The sequence below is a fragment of the Lissotriton vulgaris genome, chromosome 7 (genome assembly GCF_964263255.1).
Source record: "Lissotriton vulgaris chromosome 7, aLisVul1.2, whole genome shotgun sequence".
Taxonomy (NCBI): Eukaryota; Metazoa; Chordata; class Amphibia; order Caudata; family Salamandridae; genus Lissotriton; species Lissotriton vulgaris.
In genome coordinates this window covers 783274260-783297207 of record NC_141695.1, presented here as the reverse complement: position 1 = coordinate 783297207, position 22948 = coordinate 783274260, and the positions used below count along the sequence as shown (strand labels likewise).

The following is a 22948-nucleotide window of genomic DNA, read 5'->3' as shown; positions in this document are numbered from 1 at the left end:
CTGAGAGCACCGTTATTTGGAACATTTTTGGAACTTTACTTCACCGGCAGGCTCGGCCGGCGTTGGTGCCACTTCCCGCGGGGCCGCTGTCAGCGTTCGAGCGGACTTTGGGATTATATATATATATATATATATATATATATATATATATATATATATATATATATATATATATATCCTACTGGCAGTTGTGCTTTTCTTTTCCCTCTAATCAAACTCTGGTTTAATCTTGGTCCGCGAGTGCTGCCTCTTCCTTGTGGATTCTAAGGAGAGTCGAGCGACAATATATATCTCCTACTGGCAATTGCCAGTAGGTAGTTATAGTTAGGACCTAGTTTCCATAGGAAAAGCATTTTTTGACTTGCTTATAACTTTGGTGTTGTTTGACCAATCTTCATGAAATTCTCCCCCCAAAACAGTGTCAAAGTTAAAGCGCTGGGATGCCTCTGGGTAGCCATGCGCTATATAAGAGTGTAATTCATTCAAAGTAGGTTCTGTGTGTCATCAAAAGTTTGGGGGTGATCTGTGCAGTGAGGACCGAGGAATAGGGATGCGAAATAAGGGTGCTTTTATAATGTTAAATCCCAAAGGAACGCGTTGTCAAACCTACAGTCTGAACTGCTGGACGGAATTACACCAAATTTGGCCGAAAAGTATATGTTGTTACGTAGCTTGTGCTTTTTGTTATTTGGTATAAATCCGTTCAATGGTTTTTCAGAAATTTAAGTTGAAAATTATAGTGATATCTCTGGTCACTAAGCCTTCGCGAAAACAAACGAGATGGTGCAGGGAAATGCACAGCTCTGATTAGCTGCCAACACTTCAACCAGGAAGTTTTGGCAGCCATCTTTGGACTCGGCTTCACAGAGTCCCCCCCCAAAAAAGTGAAAATAAAGTAAATGAGACAGGGTAGGAAAACCCTGACCCCCAAGCCATGGTGTTCGGGTCCCCATGGGACTCCGCCACTGCATATTAGCATTAAAAAAAAAACAGTCTGCCTAACTATAACGTCTCTGTAACCTTTGGTTTTTTCAGTGAATTTCTAAGGTTTTTTTAATTCCATTTCCTAATTATAACGTCCTTGTAACCTTCTTTTTTCCAGTGTATTATATATATATATATGGACATTTGCATATGTTGGGTAACAGACTTCCATGTCTCACATTGATACAACTTTGTATATGGTCCAGCAGCACGAAAGCAATTAACTCAGTAGAATGCTTCGTGTGGCTTGAGTTCGTGTTTTTTGCAATTTTCATTTGGCTTTGAGAGACACTATGGCTGCAGTGTGAGTCAACATTAAATTATCGGCAGACCGTCTGTTACTTTAGAAATGCATTCCAGGTCTGAGGGGGGACAGAGGTGCTTTTTATCTTTATTATGATATAACTGCAGTGTGTTTTAACACCTTGGCTGCTAGGCGTTTCCCCCCCCCTGTGCTGGAAATTGCTATTCCCCTTCTTTTATGATGAGCTCAGCTCGTCATCAGCACAGCTCAACTGTGCATCATGACGAGCTGAGCTCATCATGAGCATCGAAAGGGTTAATGTCAAATATTTTGTTATAGACTTTATATTTTATATAATGTTAGATTTACAGGCGACACATTTAGAGCATTTGGCGTCTCATGTGCAATATATGAGGTTTCCCACTTAGATTGGCAACATAAAGATTTTTTGTTTTGATGCTTAGATTCTTCACCCACATAATATATATCCATGTGACTATGTATATTTTGTATGTGCATTGCGCAGAAATTTATTTGTTATCATAGCACTTGTGAAATATAGAAGGTTTGAAGTGAGGCACGTAGTATGTTGTTTATGTTTACTAATGCCTTAAGTGGGAATGACTATTTATTTTGAAAGTGAACTGGCGCCAAATAGATTGACAAAGGCATCATTCATAGAAGCGGAAACACGTCTCTTTGGTCTTGGGGTCGAGGGTGACCTGATACAATAAAAGAAGCCATATACCGTCAACCTGAAGTCTGTGCCTTCTTCATTTGGAGTTTCCTGTTGAAGTTGGGTGTTCTGTTGATATGTATATGTATATTTTTATGTACACACACACTCACACACACACACACAGACACACACGTATATATACGAATTCTGATACCCTTTAAGCATCTGTTTGTTGCATGAAGTGCTGTAGATTCACATGCTCTGCATACTCCTTGCATCTAGTGTTGGGCTCGGACGTTTGCAACTTGTTTTTCTTCAAAGAAGTCTTTTGAGTCATAAGGTCTCAATGACTCCTCCCAGTGCCGGTCCTAGGCCTTCTGAGGCCCCGGGCGAAAGGGAAGATGTGAGGCCCCTCCAAGTGACATCACAGAAAGTGACTTCGAAGGACTTTTGATCTTAGTTATTTGGCATCAGTGAAGCAAACTAATGTGGATATCAGTAACATGGACAAAAGTAGAGGGAATGGAAAACAGGTGAGCAAATATCCATGAGTGTAACACTTGCCGTCTCCTTGAATGATTAGTTGGACATGCCCCCAAATTCCAAAGGAACCAGAGGGTCAAGAAAACAGCAGCAAGCGAGCGCCTGGAAGCTCTATCCTCTGCACGTCTCCGCTAGCGCTCATCCTGTTCCGACTTCTCTGGGTACACATTTCATTTGTTGAATGAATTAATGTCTGTGCGATAGATCTGAAGCACTTTCGGAGGTCTCAGCCTTAAAAAAATCGCCTGCGATGTTTCTAGCGTGGCTTCTTCCAGTGGATTAATCCACTTTTCCTGCTCCATTCTGTGTCTCTGTCCCTTCTCTCAGCCTACATCTCTATATATTCTCCCTCCAGCTCCATCTCGTTTCCATTCATCCTCTGTCTGCTCAAGGTCCCCAATCTCATTCTTTCCATCTCTCTGTCCCAGTCACCCATGCTCCCCCACCATTTATTTGCTGTCCACCTCTCTCTCTCTCTCTGCCGATTTGTGTTTCTCTATCACTCTCTCTACGTCTGTCTCCGTCTCCACCCATTCGTCCACTTTCCAAGCCCCCTTTTTCCACGTTCCCATCTCTATTCTCCACACTGATACCGCCACCCATACCATCGCCAAATGTACCCACTCTCCAAACACCCTCTCAACTCTGTCTCCTCTTCAACCTCTCGAATTCCCTCTCCCCATCACCCCATTGTTTATACCCCACCTTTCTTTATCGGAGTCTTTTGATTCTTCTACTTTGTACTCGCCAAATCGACAATTCTGCCATTTCCATCTCTTGCTACCCATTTGCTGTGAATTTCCGTTTCCACATCTCTTGTCCCTGCCTCATTCGTTTCGCTCTGAATTCCTCTCCCACTTTCTTCTTGCCTTTTCCCGCGCCAGTGCAATTTGCAGGTACCAGGACACAGTTATCTGCACTTCTTTCTGTGTACTGTGCGTTCAGAGCTGCAACCCCTCAGGGGCTGAGCAAATATTAGTACTTGTTGCAAATTTATTTAGGTGCTGCAGGTTTTTTTAGTGGATACGGTGACAGTCAGACTCTGCCTCTTGTGACCCCCACCACTTTTATGCTTACCCCTATTTACGGTATCCCTGTGTACATTTTTTTTCTCCCACTTCCAGCACTGGTCTCTTTTTTATTCTGAACACAGGCGTTCTCTTTTACTCGCAGACATACATGTGACCTCTCTGACTCGCCTGTCCACCTTTCCCCTCTGGCTCTGTTGTCCTGCCTCACACTTTAAATCTGCCAGTTAAACCCCTCTAAAAAATCTACTCTTCTATCCCGCCCAATTTCTCATCATTTCCTTTCGTCTTCCTCCACCTAAACATGCCTATTTGTATTAGATACATAGCAAAAACAGTGCAAAATGATTATATACTGTTTTGGCAGCACTCCAAAGTTTCTATAATATGGCCCAAGCGGTCTACTTATTAATTCTGGTCTCATTCTGACACACCCCTCTCTCATATTCTGCTTCCTTCCCTTAATTATTGCTTTTCTCTTCCCCTCTCTCAACATCACTATTTTCCATCCATGTCTTATTCTCTCACTTTACCATTTGCCTTATTTAGTTTATACATCTTTTTCTCTGCCCTTCTCGTCCCCCTACTTTCACCTCCATCAACAGCCTTTTAACATACATCTCACCTTCTCTCCTACTCTCTTTGTATCTTCCTTTATCCCGCTTCTTCTGTTGCAGCCTCCTGTACTATGCATTAGCACAATAAAGAAATTTTCAAAAAATGATGGCCTGGGGAAAAGCGCTGCGCAGTGAGCACAGCACAGTGCATTCTTCCGTCCGTCCAATAATATCGAGAGTGTGTGTGTTTCTCAGGGGGGCCCTGCAGCGGGCCCCCCCCCACGAGAAACACACACACTCTCGATATTATTGGACGGACGGAAGAATGGCCCCCCCCCAGAGAAACACTCACACTCTCGATATAATTGGACGGACAGAAGAATGCACTGTGCTGTGCTCACTGCGCAGCGCTTTTCCCCAGGCCATCATCATTTATTATTCCCGCAACTGCGGGGCAGGCGGCGCCGGAGGGGCCCCCCTGAGCGCGAGGCCCTGGGCAGCTGCCCATACCGCCCATGGCTAGGACCGGCCCTGACTCCTCCTCTGCTCGTGAATGCGCAAGGGCACCAAATCCATTGTTAGACTGTTTTTCGCCCAGCAGGTGAGAATAGGTATGAAGTAGTGATTATGTGTGGAGAGGTATGGAGAGTGACTGTGTTCAGAAAGAGGAATGTGCAGATATCTGTAGCAAACACTGGCTTCTAAGGAGGAGGGTGGGCACATGGGAATCTATGGCACTACATGCAGCAAATCGATACTTACAGGGTAAATAAAATAATCCATTTATCGTATGTATGGCTGCAGATACATATGCTCTGCATCAACTGTAAAGTAGTACACCCTTAAGCGGTGGCTAGCGAGTGGATGGTGCAGAGGTCTAAAACAGAGTCCCTAGGACAGTTTGACCAACTCTAGCTTGCTACTTCTTTTTAAGAATGTCCTCACAATAATGCTTTTTGAGTGTATGTGTGGAGTGGGTTGTCTTGAAGCTTTACAAATGTCCTGTACGGGTATGCTCCCATAAAAAGCTATAGTGGCACCCTGCTTGTGGGTGAAGCATGATGTGGGGTAGAAAGGTAGTTTTTGTCTGCTTTAATACAGTTTGGATGCATTTAACAATCCACCTGGCAATCCCTGCCTTAGAAATGACAAACATGAACGCTATGGCTCGAAAGGGAACCCTATAAGTCTGGTGAGAAGACCATTGGGATTACACACTAGGGTTGGTTTGACATGTTTAAGGCCTTCCATGAAAGTCTTAACTATAGAGATTTTGAAAAGCTAGGAGTGTTCACTGTTTTGCTGACATGCAGCACAAGCAGCTAGGTGTAGGTGAATGGATGTGTAGGCTACCCCCAACTTTTTGAAGTGTAGGAGTTAAGAACTAATGCCTTGTACTTTAGGCATAATAGAGATTATGTGGATTGACCTAACGCTTCCATGAGTATGTCCATGTACTCTTGAGGTAGGTTAAGATAACCAAACTCTAAGTCCTCAGGAGTCAAATTACCATGTTGAGTTGCTTGGTGTCTGACTTTTGTTTTGTGTGTGAGGAGGTGCAGCATCTTGGGAAGCTTCTCAGTGAGGGATGATGGACATCTCCAGAAGGGGTGAGAATCATGGTTTTTTGCCCCTTGGTAGAGCCACCTGAGTTAGGGTGAGAGATGTTTGCCTGAGTTTCCTGACCACATAGGGAATCAGCGGGAGAGGAGGAAAACTAAACGTAAAGATCCCTAACCAGTTCCTCCTACTGGACTGTTCCCATGAGGCACAGGGTCAGACTGATTTGCATATGGCCATGTCTGAACTGGGGTGGCAGAGTTATGTTATGTTATTATGAGCTTATATAGCGCTGTATCACCCAGGGGTATCTAAGTGCTATCAGCGGACATGCAACATCAGCAGGACACCCGCCCACGAGTTCACAGAGGCCCCCATGCTTCCAAAAATAGTAAATTTTTAATTTCTTCCTGAAAGACAGCAGATTGGTATCCTTCCTAAGTTCTGCTGGAAGATGGTTCCACGCCAAAGGGACAGTGCTAGAAAAGGCTCTGCCAACCTTGGAAACCAAGTTAAACCGATGGCATATCAAGTTACACGCATCTGTGTGAGTGAGCTAAAGAATGATGATGGATTAAACCGAGATCATTTGACTGGGGGCAAGTGCTTGCATTGTTCAACACTCCGTCCATCATCCCCCTTGGTTTTGCTTTGTTCGCCCTAAGTTGGAAGGGTATGACCAGACGTGGGTCCCTTGCTCACTTTGCCACTGGATTCAAGCTAGCCTGGCTGATGACGGCTGGTTAGCCAGAAACCAGTCCCTGGATACTTGTTTCCGGTCCAGGGAAGACATGGCTTGGCGTTTCGTGCTGGACTGTCCCCTTTGGTTTTGCTCAGTTCCTCCACTGAGCATTCACCATGGAGTAGGCGTGTGGAAACCTGGTGGTGAAGTTTGGGCATTGTACATTTTTGAATGTGGTGAAAAGTCTATTTGTGGGGTGCTCCACCTCTGAAAGTAAGGGAGTAGGACTTGATAGTGGAGTTCACATTCGTGGACTTGTTGCTACCTCCTGCTGAGCAGGTATGTAAAGTTACTGTCCACTTTCGGAAGACAGTCTGCTAGGACATGAACTTGATGATGATGACACAACGCCAGTTTTACTGTGCTAGGGCAAACAGCTGAGGGGAGTATGCGCTTCTTTGCTTTTGTAGGTAGAACATGGTGGTCATATTTTATGTGCACACAAGAACTACCACGCCTGGAATCTGTTGAAGAAAGACTTTGAGGGATAGGTGAATAGCTAGCAGCTCCAACTGGTTGATGTGGAGACGTCACTGATGAAGAAGCCCCAGACTACAGACGGTCAAGTCATTGAGATGTACTCTCCAGCCAGCTAAAGGTGCATTTGTAGTGATTGTCATCTGAGGAACTAGGTCTGCAAAAGATGTGCCTCGTAAAAGATTGTTGTTGTTCCACCACTGCAGCTGCAGAGTGTGTGATAGGTGTTGGCCTTTATTAACAATAGATCGTCCCACTGACTCTCCGTTTGAGACCACTGGCCTGACAGGCACTCCTAAAGCAGGCGCATATGGAGTTGTGCCTGGGACACTATTGCAGTGCAGGAGAGCATCATTCCTAGGAGGCACATTAAGGTGCAAACTGGAAGTAGACAACATGGCTGAAGAGGCAAAAGCTGTTGGAGGACTGTACCCTTGGGGCGCTGGTTTAGGCTTTGACTACAACTGTGTTTAGGCGTGACCGTAGGAAAGGCTGGATTTGAAGCAGCTCCAAGTGTGACTTGGTAGCATTTACTGTGAGCCCCAGGATGTGCAGATGAGAAATTAGAGCATGTGTGTGGTCTAGGCATCCTTGTCTGCTTGCACTCGTGATCAGCTAGTCGTCTAGGTATGGGAATACATGAGTTCCTCCTCCTGAGGTGAGCGGCTACCACTGTTAAGCACTTGGTGATGACTCATGGAGCAGTGTTGATGCTAAAGGGTAAAGCACTGAATTGGTTGTGTTGACCACTTACCATGAAGCTCAGGAAGGGCAGATGGGCCGGATGAATTGGGATATAAAGTAGGCTGCCCTCAGGTCTAGTGTGGCCATGAAGTTGCCTTGCTGCAGCAGGGGGATAACATCCTGTAGAACAATGCCCCTCTTGGTAATAAGGGAGTAAGGAGAAGACGTCTTTGCCCTGGTGTGGAAGGTTAACCACCACAGGGGCAGTCCAACTGACCCAGTGCCAGGGGCAGTTAAAACATATGTAAACAACAGAGGTTCCAGGGTATTAATCGTTTCACATTTGGGAAAATAATCAAATAAATCCATGCAAAAAATTACAAAAAAAGAACAGGTGCCCACATACAAAATTCAAAATTATTATAAGACACACATTTCTCTCACTGGGATCTGCGAGACTGAAGAGTTTCTTAAATTTTTATATATTATAAAAACCACCCTTTTGATTTATTATTACTTTTTCCTCTGAGTACTGCGAAAGAAAAGGGTCATTGGACCTAGTGTTCTCTTGTCCCTCCTGAGACATATATGATTATAATGAACTAGCCATAAATAGCGTGTTTTGGTCTGTTATTTGCAGAAGACTTACTTGAGATACTTCCATCTGGTCTCGTGGTGTGTTCATTGGTCCAGACTTTTTTTTTCCTGCTTAAAAACTATCTTTACTTGATAAGGTGGAACGCCGTTGAAGCCCTACTGGCAAAATGGGTATGATTTGCCATGTATAACTGTTACCATCTTCTGTGGACTATTTCACAATTGTAGACCCGTTATTCCATTTATGTTAACCCTATGTAATGTTTGAATGTATTTGTTTGTGTAATGTGTTAATCCTGAATTGTTTTTTGTATTGTATTATTTTGTGTTGTGAATCTTAAACTTAATTTCTAATAATAATTCAAAAAATGTGAATGTGTGTGGTCACCTGTTCTTTTTTGTAATGGTTTTGCATATATTCATTTGATTGTTTTCCCAAATGTGAAAAGATGAATCCTCTGGAACCTGTGTTGTTTGCACTGGTGAGAAAGGGGCACAGGCTCTATGGCTTGCTTTTATAAGAGCACCTAATCTTCCTCTTGAAGTAACATGAGATGTACTGGGCTGATGGTGTAGGCATGGGTTGGGATTTTGGTGAGGTTTAAACTAGTTCCTGGCAGTGACCTTGCTTGATCATGGATAGGACCCATAAAATCTGTGGTGCTCTTCTCCCAATGTGGAACAAACCCCTGAAGTCTCCATCCCACAGGGATGTGTGATCGGGGGGGATACGAGGTAAGTTAGTTTTTGAACATAGAGATTCCCTTACTGGGAGTGCCTCTGCCCCGGCCCTTGGAGCTGTTCCCTCTGAATGAGCCCCGTGTGTAACCTCTGCCACCCTGTTGGTGATAGGCCTGCCGCAGCTGAAGATAGGACTGGGCTGTCTCTGAGGAAGTGGCGTTGGGCCCACCTCTTGCCTGCTGCTTCTAAAAGGAGCTCCTGATGGTAGGAACCCGGGGGGCACCTATCGCCTTGCCAGTTTTGGTGTCTTTTTTTATTTTCTCTAGCATATTGTCAACCTGCGGTCCGAACAGGTGCTCCCCATCACAAAGACAGATTGACAAGATGATGGCGTACCTTGGGCTTAAAGCCAGAAACATGAAGTCAGGAGTGCCAGCAGAGGATCCCCAAGGTGTTAAGCCCTTTGACTGTCGTGTTTGCTGATTCCAAGGCACACTTGACAGTAGTGCTGGAGATTGCATTCCCATTTCAATTAATACTTCCCCTCTTTTGTGGGGTATTGGTCAGGGAGATGTTGAAGAAGGCCCTCCATCTCCTCCCAGTGAGCTCTATCATACAGGAAGGGGTGGCCTTCCAAATTGGTGATGCGCCGGTGTATGGCAGCAACCACAGCTGCGCTCTAACCTGCAGCATTGATCCGCTTGTTCTCCTTGTCAGTAAAGGTGGAGTGTTGCCCGGAACCTGTGCTGATGCCCTTTTCCTGGCAGTGGCGACAACCAGGGAATCCAGGGGGATGTGACCCTGGATGTAAAGTGAGTCGGAGGATGGTGGTTTGTATTTTTTTTTTTTAATCTGGGGTGTTATCACTCATGATTTGATGGGACCTTTGATGATCTCAGAGGCAGATTTTATCATCCACTTCAGCACAGGAAAGTATTGGAGAGAAAGCTCTGTTTTGGAAAGCGTATCAACCAGAAAACTGACATCATCTGGCCGAACATTGGATAACACTTTTGTAGGCTGTGGTGTCATCTGGGAGAAGGTGGGGAGGGTGGCCCGACAGGAATGTGGTCAATATCTGGACACTCCTGAGGATCTGTGGCATGCAAGTAAACTGGGGCATAATCCTCAGCTGGAGAGTAGGGACTAGGGCTGCCTGTATCAGATTATGACTCCGGTGACCCCAGGGGTGAGGTCATTGGTGGTGGAAGAAGGTGGTGGAGGAGGGAGGAGTGGAGGTGGAAAAGAAGTAGGGACAACAGTCTAGTCGGCAAGCCTGTTGGAGGGCAGGGGAGGCGCAGATAAGTCCGCAGGTAGAACATCTTCAAAGGCAAGTCTGCATTTCTTAAGCAGTGTTTATTCCGATGCAGAGATCTTGCATATGCGTGGATACGGGTACCCCACTGCCTCTCATCCAGCTCCTGATACAGTCTTTCGGGGATAGGCCTTTCCTAGGTCAGTTGTCAGCGATTTTGGAGTTGACAGTGGTTTTGGCCTCGAAGAGTCAGCGCGGCAAGTTTTTTCAGACTCAAGGGTGAATGACTCTGGATCGATCTCTCCTCAGCTTTGCTTTAGTGTCGACTAGGGCTCGAGATTGTTGGTGCTACTGAAGGCGCCGGCAGCTTAGGCACATGGCTCAACACCCTGCCACTTGAGGGGCGATGCTCGTCTTCGGTGTGTAGCCGTTTCTCGGGTTTAAAAGAGGCATATGTGTCAACTGTACTTATGTGTGTGGTGGTTATGAGGTGTAGTCCAGGGTTGATAGACATTGATGGAACATCCTTGTGTGCTTCTACCTCTTTTAGAAGTTCTTCCTCCTCGGGCTCGGAGACATCAAACCGATGATCTCGGGACTTCTTTGGCAGGCCGGAAGGTCCGGGGACTCACCCGTTTCTGCAGTCAGAAAGGTCAGGGGACTCACCTGTTTCTTCTCTGGTGCAGAGTGGGTCTGCCTCGCTAATGATGTCCAGTCTTTCCGAAGATGACTTGTACATTTTGCTGTGGGCCCACTGTCTTGTGACGTCGCTGATGCAGGGCTTTCTTGCACCTGAAGGCCAAGCAATAATCGCACTGGCTCTCGTCGTGCTCCGACAAGAGGCGCACGTTACAGACGGCATGGGGAATGAATCAAAGATATTTGAAACGGCACTGTTGACATCTGAAGGGCATTGGTTCCATTACTTTACTTGAGTCATCCTACTCTGAAGTCTATTTAGTAGGCACACAGCTCCATAGGGCCTTGACGGCCTAGTGGCCCGGTCGCTCGATGACAAGGAACCTGAGGAGTGGAGCACATTTGCCTGATCATGGGTGGGGTCTATACCACTCCACAACAGATCAAAGAGTTCCACACAGCCATGCTCTGGCTCTTCAGATCCTTTCCGGCTCACTCTGGGGCGCCTTCGAAGCACCAGGAGTTGAGAGGCCTTCCATCTGGAGCACTGCATGCAGATTCACCCTTAGCGCCAGTTGGATCCTCTAGCCCATCTCAATGCCTTTGGTTTTGGTCCAGAACTGTCCTACAGCACCCCGGCCCATGCTGGTCCCAGTGACCTTATGCTGGATGAGGAGATACTCATTGTACTCTCCGCCTCTGAGTCGTGGCCGATATGACTTCAACCAAACCATGCCCCACAACAGTTAATGCGCCACTTCCGCCACTTGATCTGCAGTCGACACACCTTATACTCATTTTTCGGAATGGACTTGGACAATGCTTACGATTCGGGTGATGAGTTCACTAAACTCTATCAAGATGACAATTGGTAAGATGATTTACCTAAGGCCAGCTCCTCAATACCTCCCCTGAAAGGGGCCTTCTCTCACCAAGTGGTCCAGCCAACGATGAATCTGCTTCCTATGCCATAGTACTACATAGGGTTTGCCAGAGTCCATGATATCCAGTTACCCGCCTTGGAAGTGAAAACAAATGTCCTGACTCAGATGTGAGTCCCGTGCTCTCCATGCCACTGGAATCAAGCTATCCTGGCTGATGAGGGCTGAAAGCCCGAAACTGGTCCTAGGATGCTTGTTTCCAGTCCAGGGAGGACCTGGCTTGGCAGTTCGGGCTGAACTGTTCCCATGGGGCACAGGATCAAGACTGATTTCCATATGTCTGTGTTCAAACTGGAATGGCAAAGTGAGCAAAAAAACGATGGATTTTGGCCCAGATCTCTGTACTGGGGTGAATGTATGACATTGTCCTGCATTCTGTCCTTCAACTGTTGTTTTTGCATTTGTCACCTCGAGTGGGACATGTATGCTCAGACGTGCGTCCCGTGCTCTCAATGCAACTGGAACCAAGCTATCCTGGCTGATGAGGGCTGGAAGCCCAAAACCGGTCCTAGGATGGCTGTTTCCAGTCCAGGGAGGACCTGGCTTGGCAGTTCGGGCTGACTGTTCCCATGGGGCACAGGGTCAAGACTGACTTGCATATGGCTGGGTTCAAACTGGAATAGCATGGTGAGCAAAAAAACGATGGATTTAGGCCCAGATCTCTGTACTGGGGTGAATGTATAACATTGTTCTGCATTCTGTTCATCAACTGTTGTTTTTGCGACTGAAATCCTCCAGCTTGGGCAAACATCTTCTGAGCCCCTTTTGCCATTCAAAGAGGTATTGATAGATACCTTGTTAAGAGGGTTGTCGAAGCCTTGCTCTGGCTGCCAGTCAACAGACAAATAGCAAGATACCATCGCCCTGCCCCGGGCGACCCGGTGTTCCTCTCTCAGCACCCTTACCCCAAAAGTTTAGTGTTGCAGGCATCCATAAGCAGATCGAACCTCAACACTTTTCGGACTACTCCCCTGACAGGGAGTCCAAACTGATGGAGACATTAGCTGTGCTCCCTTTTTCTCTCACCAGCACCCCTTGCGTGATCACCAAAGTGATGGCGGCGGTGGCAGCACACCTTCAGAGGTCTAGGTTGCCAGTCTTCTCCTACTTTGACAACTGGCTCTTGAAGGAGGGCTTGCCTCGGACAGTCGTCAACCACCTACAGATTACGACAAATTTCCTGTCATCATTGGGGTTCACTATCAGCGTTCCAAGGTCACACCTGACTCTTTCACAGATGCCACCCTTCATTGGAGCCATTCTGGACAAGGTTTGGTTTCAGGCCTTTCCCCCTGGAAAGATAGTCCAGCACATTTAGGGTTATGATCCCGATCTTGCAGCCTCAGTCCCGGATTTCAGTGAGGTTGACTCTGAGGTTGCAGGGACTGATGGCTTCCTGCATCCTGCTGGTCAAGCACGCCAGGTGGAATATGCGGGCTTTGCAGTGGGGTCTGAAGTATCAGTGGGCCAAATATCACAGGGACCAATCAGACCATGCCATGATTTTGGAGGAGACTGCAAAAGATCTGAAGTGGTGGTTGCTGAACCACAACAGGAGTTATCAGCAAACCCCTCTCCCTACTCTACCCGGAGCTGACAGTGGTGGCCGATGTGCCTCTTCCGGGCTGTGGTGGATACCTGGGAGAGGTGGAGATGTTATGTTATGCAATTTTTATGGTGAAAGTTATCACTAGTTAGAGTATCTAGACACTGAAGCAGAAAAATAGGCTGGGCGGTGCCCCTAGCTGAACAGCCAGGTCTTCAGATGATGAAGCACCGGCAGGCTCTTTGAGTGCGAGAGCAGACAAACTCAGCCGTCGATGCCCAGCGGATCGATCACGAGTGCCAATTGCATCCAGAGGTAGTGCAAGGTCTCTTCTGTGAATGAGGAAAAACTTGGCTTGATCTCCGCACCATGACTTAGAAAGCGCAATCTCAGCAGTTCTGCGCATTAGAGTTTCCAAGATGTCTCTTGCTTGGAGACGCCTTCTGTCTCTAGTGGGACTTAGGACTCCTGTATGTCTATCTGCCGATACCACTTGTGCCCCGACTTCTCAAGAAGATCAGGACTGACCAGACCCAGGTCATCCTAGTGGCTCCCACGTCTGGCAAACCATCACCCTGCCAGCGTTTTATGAGTCGCCTCCCTCTTTAAGGAGAAGGACAGACTCCATTGCTTGGACACCAAGAGAGCATGGAGCCTTTACATAGGGTTGAACAAATGTCTGTTGATCAGGCTAACCCTCTGGGAGGGCTATCTTCATGCTTGGTGATTCAGCGTCAAAAGCTGAACAATTTCGACCTTACTTGGAAGGTAATTAATGTCATCTTGTAAGCCCAGTATTCTCTGACAAAAATGATATGCCTGTTGTTCAGACAGATTTGTGGCTTGGTGCAGTCCTCGTCACAGAGACCCCCTTCAGGCAAAGTTATTGGATGTTTTATTTTGGCCCTTACCGAGCAAGCCTTTACTCTAGGGATAGTTAAACAGTAACTTTAAGCTCTTTCGGCTTTTCTTTTTGGATTAAGTGGGACCTTAATTTTGTCCTTACGTTTCTGATATGTATTCCCTTTGAGACGCTTCACAGTTGCCATTTGCAGCTTCTCACCATCAAGACTGTATGCCCTGTTACCCTTAGATTGGCACTGCGGGTGAGTGAACTTCAAGCACTTTATGATAACGTGCCACACACCACCTACTCCCAAGCCAAACTGGTGCTGCAGACGCAAGCATCCTTTTTATAAAAAGTTGTGGCGCCTTTACACATCTGTTAAACTATCACCCAGCCAGCGTTTTATGATCCGCCTCTCCCCTTTAAGGAGGAGGAGTGAGTCCAATGCTTGGACCCCAAAAGAGCATTGAGCTTTTACACATATCATACCAGGGAACACTGGGTGGACGATTAGCCCTTTGTAGGGTCCGCTGGAGGGAAAAAAGTCTGTGCAGAAGAGAACCACCTCCCTCTGGATTGTGCTCTGCATTAACATCTGCTACACAGTGGCTACAAAGAAGTCTCCGAAGGACAACATGCTCATTCTACCAGGGCAAAGCTGCTACCACAATATTGGCGCACTCAGTTCCTATTCTAGGCATATGCAAGGCGGCTACATGGGTATCCCTCCATTAGTTCATGAAGAACTATTGTCTGGACAGTCAGATCCACTCACAAGGGCAGTGTGTCTGCATCAAACAAGTGAACTGCAATACCTGGGCAGAACTGTATAAAATGTATCAGAAGTGCAACGTTTTCAGTAAAAAAAAAAGGATACAGTGATTAGTGCAGAGATAGAGTTCTTTAGGTAGTTTAATCCAAAGAGCTTGATGCACATTGAAACAACACGAGCTTTGCAACATCTTGGAATTTGCAGGAATAAACATTTAGATGAACAATATGAAGAAATATTTTTATCCGTGGAGCAATTTAATCTGGAGATGCCATATAAAGCACAGTGAATTATGCAAAAGACTTTAAAAATGATGCACTATTGAACTGGAATCCAGTGAGAAGCCTTATGAACTGAGGAGGTGAAGCTTGGGAACTCCTGCCACTAGTATGGCTGCTTAGTTTTGGCTGGGTTGTCAACAGTTTAAAAGTGACTTCTTGTATTGAGATAAAGGATACTACAGTAATCCAATCTTGAATGATTGCGTTGACCTGTCTTCTGTTCTGGCCTGGTGTGTCTTCTGCTCTAGTCTGGAGTGGAATGTTGTGAGTCATGAGGAAAATATGATGTCATTAGAGTGACTGTTCTATCTCTGTCAGTTAAAGTATCTGTGTACGGCTGGGCATAGAGCTAATTCCCCTCTAGCTCCTGGTTGGGTTCCTTTATTTGTAACTTGTTCTTTAATAAAGTACCTGTACCTACCTGCTTCCGGGGTCTTCCTACCAGCGTGCATCTTCAAAATGCAAGACTGTGTTAGACATGAAAGAACAGGTCGAAGTTAGCGAAGGTGGAAAAGTACACATTGATACAATGGCAGACACTCGGCAGTCCATCTGTAAAGCAGGATCAATTTTAACTTAAGCTCTTGAACGTTTTAGAATGCACAGGACAAAGGTCACATGAACTAAGCTAGAGATAGGGATGCCATACATGTTTGTCGGTGCATGAGACAAGATTCTCAGTTTTATCTATGTTGAACTTGAGCCACTGTTGACTCGTCCATGTGTGGACAGCTGTAAGACAGTTTTAAAGGTGAGGAGATTCACCTACGTTGGAACTCAACTTGATCAATAACTGAGTAATGTCCGTGTAAGTCTTTAAATCTAATCCAAAAGAAAGTACAGCTAGTGGTTTCATGTAAACACTGGACAGGTAGGGGTAAAAGAGATAAACCATGGGTGGTACCCATCTGTTTGAAGGATAGCACATTCAGGCTTACAATAACTTGTTGACGTTTGCCTTCAAGGAAGGAAATAAACCCGTTTTTACAGAACAGCCAATGCTTATATTGTGAAGTTGTTTTACAGGAATGGCATGTTCAATGGTATGAAATGCAGAGGGGATATCAACTAAAATTAAAGCTGATGGAGTTAATCCCACCCAATGCTAGGTGTCGACCAACCACCACTGCGAAAAGGGTAAGTTCCTAACTCCAACATGGGTAAAAGCGGGCTTGAGTATACTCTAAGATGTTGTAGTTTTCAAGAAAGTACTCTAGTTGTTTTACCACATTAGACTCCAAAGTTTTGCTGCTGCTGGAAAGAGCGACACAGTGATAACTGCAAAAGACTGAGGTTAGCCTTTTTCATCAACAGAACTAAAATGCCTTTTTAGCCAAATTCCAGCACCTTTAGTGAGGCATTAACAGTATATCTTATTAATCAAAAGCAAAAATCTCCTAATTTTGATATACTTTTAATAGATATGGGATACAATGTTCATTCTGATTTGCATTGTGTCATCAATGACAGAAAAGAAGAGGTGTCTGCGGTTCAATTTTAGCCTTTTTTTCTGTGCAATTATAGTTTTTTAACTCACACTCACAAATACATTCCAAAGTCTGTTCTTAAATGCACCTTTAACTTATTTTTCGACGCAGAAACACAATGTTTTCATAACAAAATTAAAATATTAAGATTTGATGTTTTCCATTCATGGTTACAGGCTTACAGCAGGAAGATGCTTGTCCCCCCCCCCCCCCATATTTTATTAAAATATCTCATGTACAAAGTAGCCTGAGAAACACCTATTTCAGAACAAATGTCTTTTGAAATGCTTTAAGTACCTCCATAGACGTGTCAGATAGCATGATAGACCAGAAGTCTACATTTTGTTAACCCCTCAGTTACATTTTACCTTAAGAAAATAACTGGTAGTTCGTTCACTATCTCCCCTTTAATAAGTCTACATTAAGTCGGTGTAAAAACAGGGAGGCAGCAGGATTGCTGCCAACCAGACCCATATCACATGCAGTTCTGACGTTTTAGCCAACAACATGTTGTATTTAGGGATTTCCAGTTCCGCTCTTAAAAATGCGAGGGCTCAAGCAAGCAAATGCTGTTTGCAGAATAGGAAAGACTGATGGTGCTGCACATTATATCTACCCACTTGTCAAGTGGGCATCAACAGGATGGAGTTAATATTCCTGAAGCAGTCAATGCTGGTGCAGGGTGGCAACATTCACAATAATTCGAACATTGGAATGTTGGGAGCTCCTTTGAAAACAATGGAGCCGCAGCGGCCTATGTAAGCTGGTATAGGCCTGCATTTCAATATCCTAATGTCCTCTGCCTCTCCAAAATATGTGGAATGGGCATGGGAAAGAGAAAGGTGGAGGACGTGCAGCAGGACGCAGAGCCGTCATCCTTCTCTCCTCCTGTAGCTCAGTCTCACTGGGGCTTAGAAGGAGGGCGGGGGGAATGCTGCTTAGCTCCTGCAACTCCTGGACTAACTACGAAAATCAGTTTAGCCGGGGAGAATCAGAGGCTAACTTTAATCTGCTATCACAGCAACAGACAGCAGCTGTGGCCCTGCGTGCAGCTGTTAACAAATGAACATTCATAGCAGCAGCTGTGAAACAAAGGCTCTGGAGCTGAGGGGATATCAACTCCCTCGATTTCTGATGTATTTGTTTTCTCTATTAGGTCATTCTACCCTCATGGGGTGGAATGTTCCAATAGCTTTATAGGCCGCTGTAGCTGGGCTATACCGGCCATTAAAGGTCCGCTCTCTGGTTAAAAGCCCGAGCCGAAGGCTGCAGCAGGCCTTTAATGGCCAGTACAGCCCGAACCATCGGGCTGTAAAGCTATAGTAAAACATAAGCACACACTCTGACCTCACATGCAATTACACACAAAGTCGAACTGTTTCTGACGAGAAAGTCTGAGAGACAACACACCTGTTGCAATAAATAATATAGACTGAGATGAGGAAGCAGTGGTGACGACATGATAGGTTACTTGCTTCTGTCATACGATATCAGTCAATCCCAGTAACACGCTCAATTGCAGTACTCACCAGCGGACAGAACTCCATCACCAGCAGGTAGGGCGTCACTTCAGCACACTGCGCTAGGCACTGCAACAGGTTGGGGTGCTGGAGAGCCCTGCAGAGAGAAATGCACTGTCAGAATTTGAAGCTTTCAATGAAAGCCTACCCCTCTTGGGAGGTTCAACATTGTTGTTTAATTTACAAAGCTGAGATGATATATACTGTTCAGGGAGGAGGTCTTGTGATTGCCCCAGACTGGCCTCATTTGTGCTTGTGTGGGTCCCTTTATACTGCATTGTGCCATTTAGAAATGTTTCAGCTCATCTATGTCTCTTAACATTTATATAAGACATTGTATTTTATACTTTGTTTTTTAAAAGAAAAGTATGTCTATGGTGGATCTCAGTGATCTTTTAAAAATATATTTTCTCTTTTTTGACTCTGCTGCTATTGTAATGGACCGATAAATTAGCATTTTAAAGTCTTTGGTTGTATATCTGTGTATATAAGTGTTTTGTTTTGTGTAGTACTTTTTTGATCTATAGATATCGAAATAACGTTTTTACTGACTGACTGGCTTGTGAGGGGCAAGATATATTGTGCCAGTACAGCCACACGGCTACACTGTTAGGTGATCCAACAGAGCATTGTTTATTGTGCCAAGGAAGACTGAAAAGGTACATAAATACTAAACATAGAGTAGGACAAGGTTTATTGTGCCAGACTGGATTCACATATTCATTTCAGATCTATGACACTGCTTGTCGTGGAGGATTGTGCGCATGCCTGGGCGATGCTTACCTGTACGGCTGCATCTCCTCCAGGAACTGCATTTGGTCCTGGACACTGGCGCTGACCTTCAGCTCCTTCACCACCACCTGTGTGCTGCTGAGCCCAGAGTTCACCTCGCCGAGGAGTACCTAGAAAACAGCAGGCACATGTGGGTGCACTTCCACAATGCAGGGCTCCCTGGCGCCCTCTGCAGCTGTAAGCAACCTTCCCTCAAAGCATCCTTCAAATCGGCTCTTAAGCGATTTAATACAAACATAAACCCAAATAATAGTGCGTGGGCTGCTTAGCACAACTTGGAGCTGTCAATCATTCAATTACAAGCATTTGACTGGGCAACGACACTACTTACCCTTACAGAGAAAGGAATGATTCCTTTAGAACTTCTGGACACATTAAGATCAACTGTGCACACTCACTTTTAGGCAAGCTTGAGGCAACGACCCAGTGGATTAGGGCACTTGGCACATTACCATGGGTTAACCTGCCAGGCTGGCATATGCGCTGGGAACTATACACAAGGGTATGAAAGAATTACACTACAGCAGGGCAAATTAACATGAAACCAAAAAGGTTACATATAGATTCTGAGCGTCGGTTGTTTATAAAGCCTCTTTTTTTTTCCACTCAAAGGAATAAGAGGCTGTCCTCGCCCATCGTTATTGTTCCTGCTCCCATCAACCCAACTCCCCAGCTAAGTCCCAAGATGATATAAATAGCAGAGGACGGCGGGGCAACAGGTACAAGGCAGGCACTGACCAGAAAGACTGGTCATCCCCTTACCGCTTCCCTCCAGGAAGCCTTGGCTAATAACCCAAAGCGTGTGCATGAGAAGGGAACCCCCCTCTCACATATAGAAAAACGCCTTAGTGAGTGTATCACATAGTCTGTACCACAACACTAAGTCTGTTTTATCACACCACACCTTTTTAAAAAACGGTCCTGAGGAAAGCCAGAATACTCTAAGGCACTGGCTGAAACATGTCGACCATCTGAAGGACGCAGGGGGCAGTAACTCGCCACCCTCACGCATCATGTAGCCTTACTTTTAACCGCTGGTGACGGCCCAGTTATTAAAATTTAATTTACCCTCGGGTACTGGGACCACCACCAAGCCGTTTTAAATTGCAACTCACCCAACCTCACTGCACTCTCAGCAATATACCAGCTCCGCTGTAATCAGGCGTCGTAGCACACCCGGGACATACTAGGTGTCACTGGGTGGGCCCGATGATGAGCATGCCACCAACTAGGTTGGTGGGTGAGGGCTTCATGAATACACCAACAAGGTGCCCGTGACAGAACTAATTTGAGTACTGTAACACTTTGGTCAACTTAAGCTAGTCCTCTTTGTTTAATCACATAAATAGCATCCCTTCAGACTCGCAGTGCCTACCTCTTTTTTCCAGAAACCCAGAAGGCATTTATACTAGACTTTACCACTTATAAATGTAGTAAAGTAATACAAATATTCCTCAGCTACTTCAAAATTTGTACAAGGTCCATTTCTGTGTGTTGAGCCTTTCCTGACAACTGTTGCCTGGAATGAGGTGGCACAAAGAGATGAGCAAACATGGCGAGGGCGAGACAGAAAAAGAGGATGGTAACTGGGTAGAGATCGGTACTCATCGAAGATGAGAGGATATATACTATTCCGAATTAAACACTTGAAACCCTTGAAGCTGCACCAGCTATCAATGCCATCCTCTGAGTTATTAAACTGGGGGAATTGTCTGCATATGCCATTTACATATTGTGAAAATATGTATTTTGAGGATATCTCTCAATATCTCTAAAGACTGTCTGGCATTTGGGCTTTGGGGAAGAGAAGCTTTTTGGTATAAAATTCTGAGCTTAAATGTCAGCATTTCTGTAGACTTGGGAGTAAACTTTACACAGAACAAAATTCTTCCGAGAAAATTTTGGACTGGGTGAAATGTTCAACTGGGGTCTGTCTTACAGCAACAGGAGCTGAGCTTGAAATCACCCCGACAGTGGTCCGATACATTGGTTTTATGAGTGCAAGGGGGGTAGTTCACATTTGTAGAGTCTTCAAGAGAATCCTATTTCCAAACGAATAAGCACATCAGTCTATTAAGATGGAGAGGATAGTCAAGAACCCACAGAACCAAAGCATTAACGACTGTAGAGAGGGTCATAATATGGAAGCGCAACACGCTTCCAAGCATGGATGAATGAATTACTGGTGTGTTTTCAAGCTCCTACTGGGAAACTAATATAGAAAAAGGTTTTGATCATACATTATACAGCTCATGGCGAGTTTTTCTTAAAATTATACGGTGGGTATTTACTTCGTGAACATTCTCAGAACTCGAACGTCCTTGTGCCCCTTCCTTTCCTGTCGACTAGACTGTAACTATCTGAGAGCTTTGTTCTCGTCACTCCACCGTTCTCTTCTTGTTCTTCCTTCCTGATTGGCCACTCTATTCCGCGCTCCTCTCTGTTCTCTTTAGATGTGCGCGCTCTGCACTTGACAGACTTCAACCATCTCTCTGATGTTACCTCTTCGGCTGTTGGATGGTCACCATTCCACAATCCAAAGCCCTGCCTCTCCTCTTCACATCTTTTGTATCTATGCAAACTCCCAGCTTTCCAGCTTCTTCTTTTAACTCTTTTGTCATTTTGACACAAATTATTCTGAGACCTTTTTCTCCTTTTCTTGGATTACTTCCCGACCAAAATACTATTTACTCCTCTTTTGTGCCATTTATTTTGTCTATTGCCTCACAGCCTTTGCCTTAATTGTCGTAAAACTGAGATTCTGTTCTCTCCTGCTCCTTTGCCCTATGCTTTTACTCCCACTTCCTCCTCGTCTGTTCAGTTTGGGTTTGTGTTGCTTCTCTTCTGGCGTCTAAACTCAGAATTCCTGTTCGCTGCTGACAAAACCAGTGTTCAGGATGTCATACGTTAGAATCTAGGCAAGGCCATTAAGCGTCTAATCCTTCCAAAGGGGGTCACTTGATAACCATAAACTGAGTAATAGTAGCATATATGATTTAAAACGCATAGAAATTCCAGAACTGTGATATTATTAACGTTGTACAAAACAGGCTATGATGTCCTGCTCCCAAAATCCGTTTGAAGGAGAATTTATTTGCTTAAAATCCAAGGCATTTTTTTCTAACATGGGCCCATTGCTTCGATGTATTTTCTTTCCACGCATTTTTTGGGGGGGGGGAGGGGAGGGGGTTGACAATGATCCATGGGCTCGTAGGCCCACGAATATACACTAGATGATAGTTTCAACATACCAATGAAAATTAACAAGAACCTGAAGATCTGATCCTCCCACCCCCGAGTTCAGCACAGCGAAGCATAACATAGGCATCATCTTGGTCATTGGTCACTTATTTCCCCCATCCCCTTCATTCGTCCACGCACACTTGAATTTCCACATTGAAGTACAATCTCAAGGAGTGGCTAGACTCTAATAGCATTCCCCTGTATTCTGCCCACTTCTGCCAAATTTTAGAGTGTTTCTGTGGACATCCCCTTGCCTGATACGCTGGGACCTCCAGTTCCATCCCTTTAGCCACAACGTCGGGACCTCGACCTTGCATGTGTTGTATGCATCCCTCTTTGCCAAGGTCAGACCCAGAAGCAAGAGTAGTCTTTTCTATTTGTCCCGTCCCCCCCACCCCCGACCAAGAGCATCCGTGACGTGTACGAGGATCGATTTTGGGTCAAGTGGGATTAACCAAAAGTGGACCTCTCCCAGGCAAGATGTCACGCTATACCAAAATGGGTCCAGTCTTGACCAACCCCACACTGTATGTAGTAATGTACCCCCTGTGCGGCAGCGAAGACGTGCCTGAGAGGCTATCACCCCAATACCACAAAGGTGTTGCCTTGGGTAGGAGGCCCTGTGGATATATTGGAGTTGTATTAGTCAGAGGCAGGCAGATATAGCGGCCTCTTGGGCGCCCGAGAGCCTCCGTCAGTCATCGTTGTCTAGTGTTCCGATATCTACTTCCCACACCTCTCTGAGAATGTGAAGTGTATCTAGGATGTTACAAATGAGCAACAGATATATGTTTGCTATTTTGTGGTCCCCTAGGTCACCCTGAAGCAGGGCACAAGTCCTTAAAGAAG

At 45.4% G+C, this 22948-nt stretch overlaps 1 protein-coding gene across 4 annotated transcripts in view; it reads right to left on the bottom strand.

The window, feature by feature from the left end:
- LMTK1 (lemur tail kinase 1) overlaps positions 1 to 22948 on the bottom strand; it is a 419869-nt gene that overhangs the window by 81820 nt on the left and 315101 nt on the right. For all 4 annotated transcript variants that reach the window (XM_086931028.1, XM_086931031.1, XM_086931029.1 and 1 more), the window contains 2 exons: positions 18848 to 18966; positions 18074 to 18161 (listed from right to left, as the gene is read on the bottom strand). In XM_086931028.1, coding sequence (XP_086787154.1) covers positions 18074 to 18161; positions 18848 to 18966 — 207 coding nt within the window. The remainder of the gene's footprint in view (positions 1 to 18073; positions 18162 to 18847; positions 18967 to 22948) is intronic.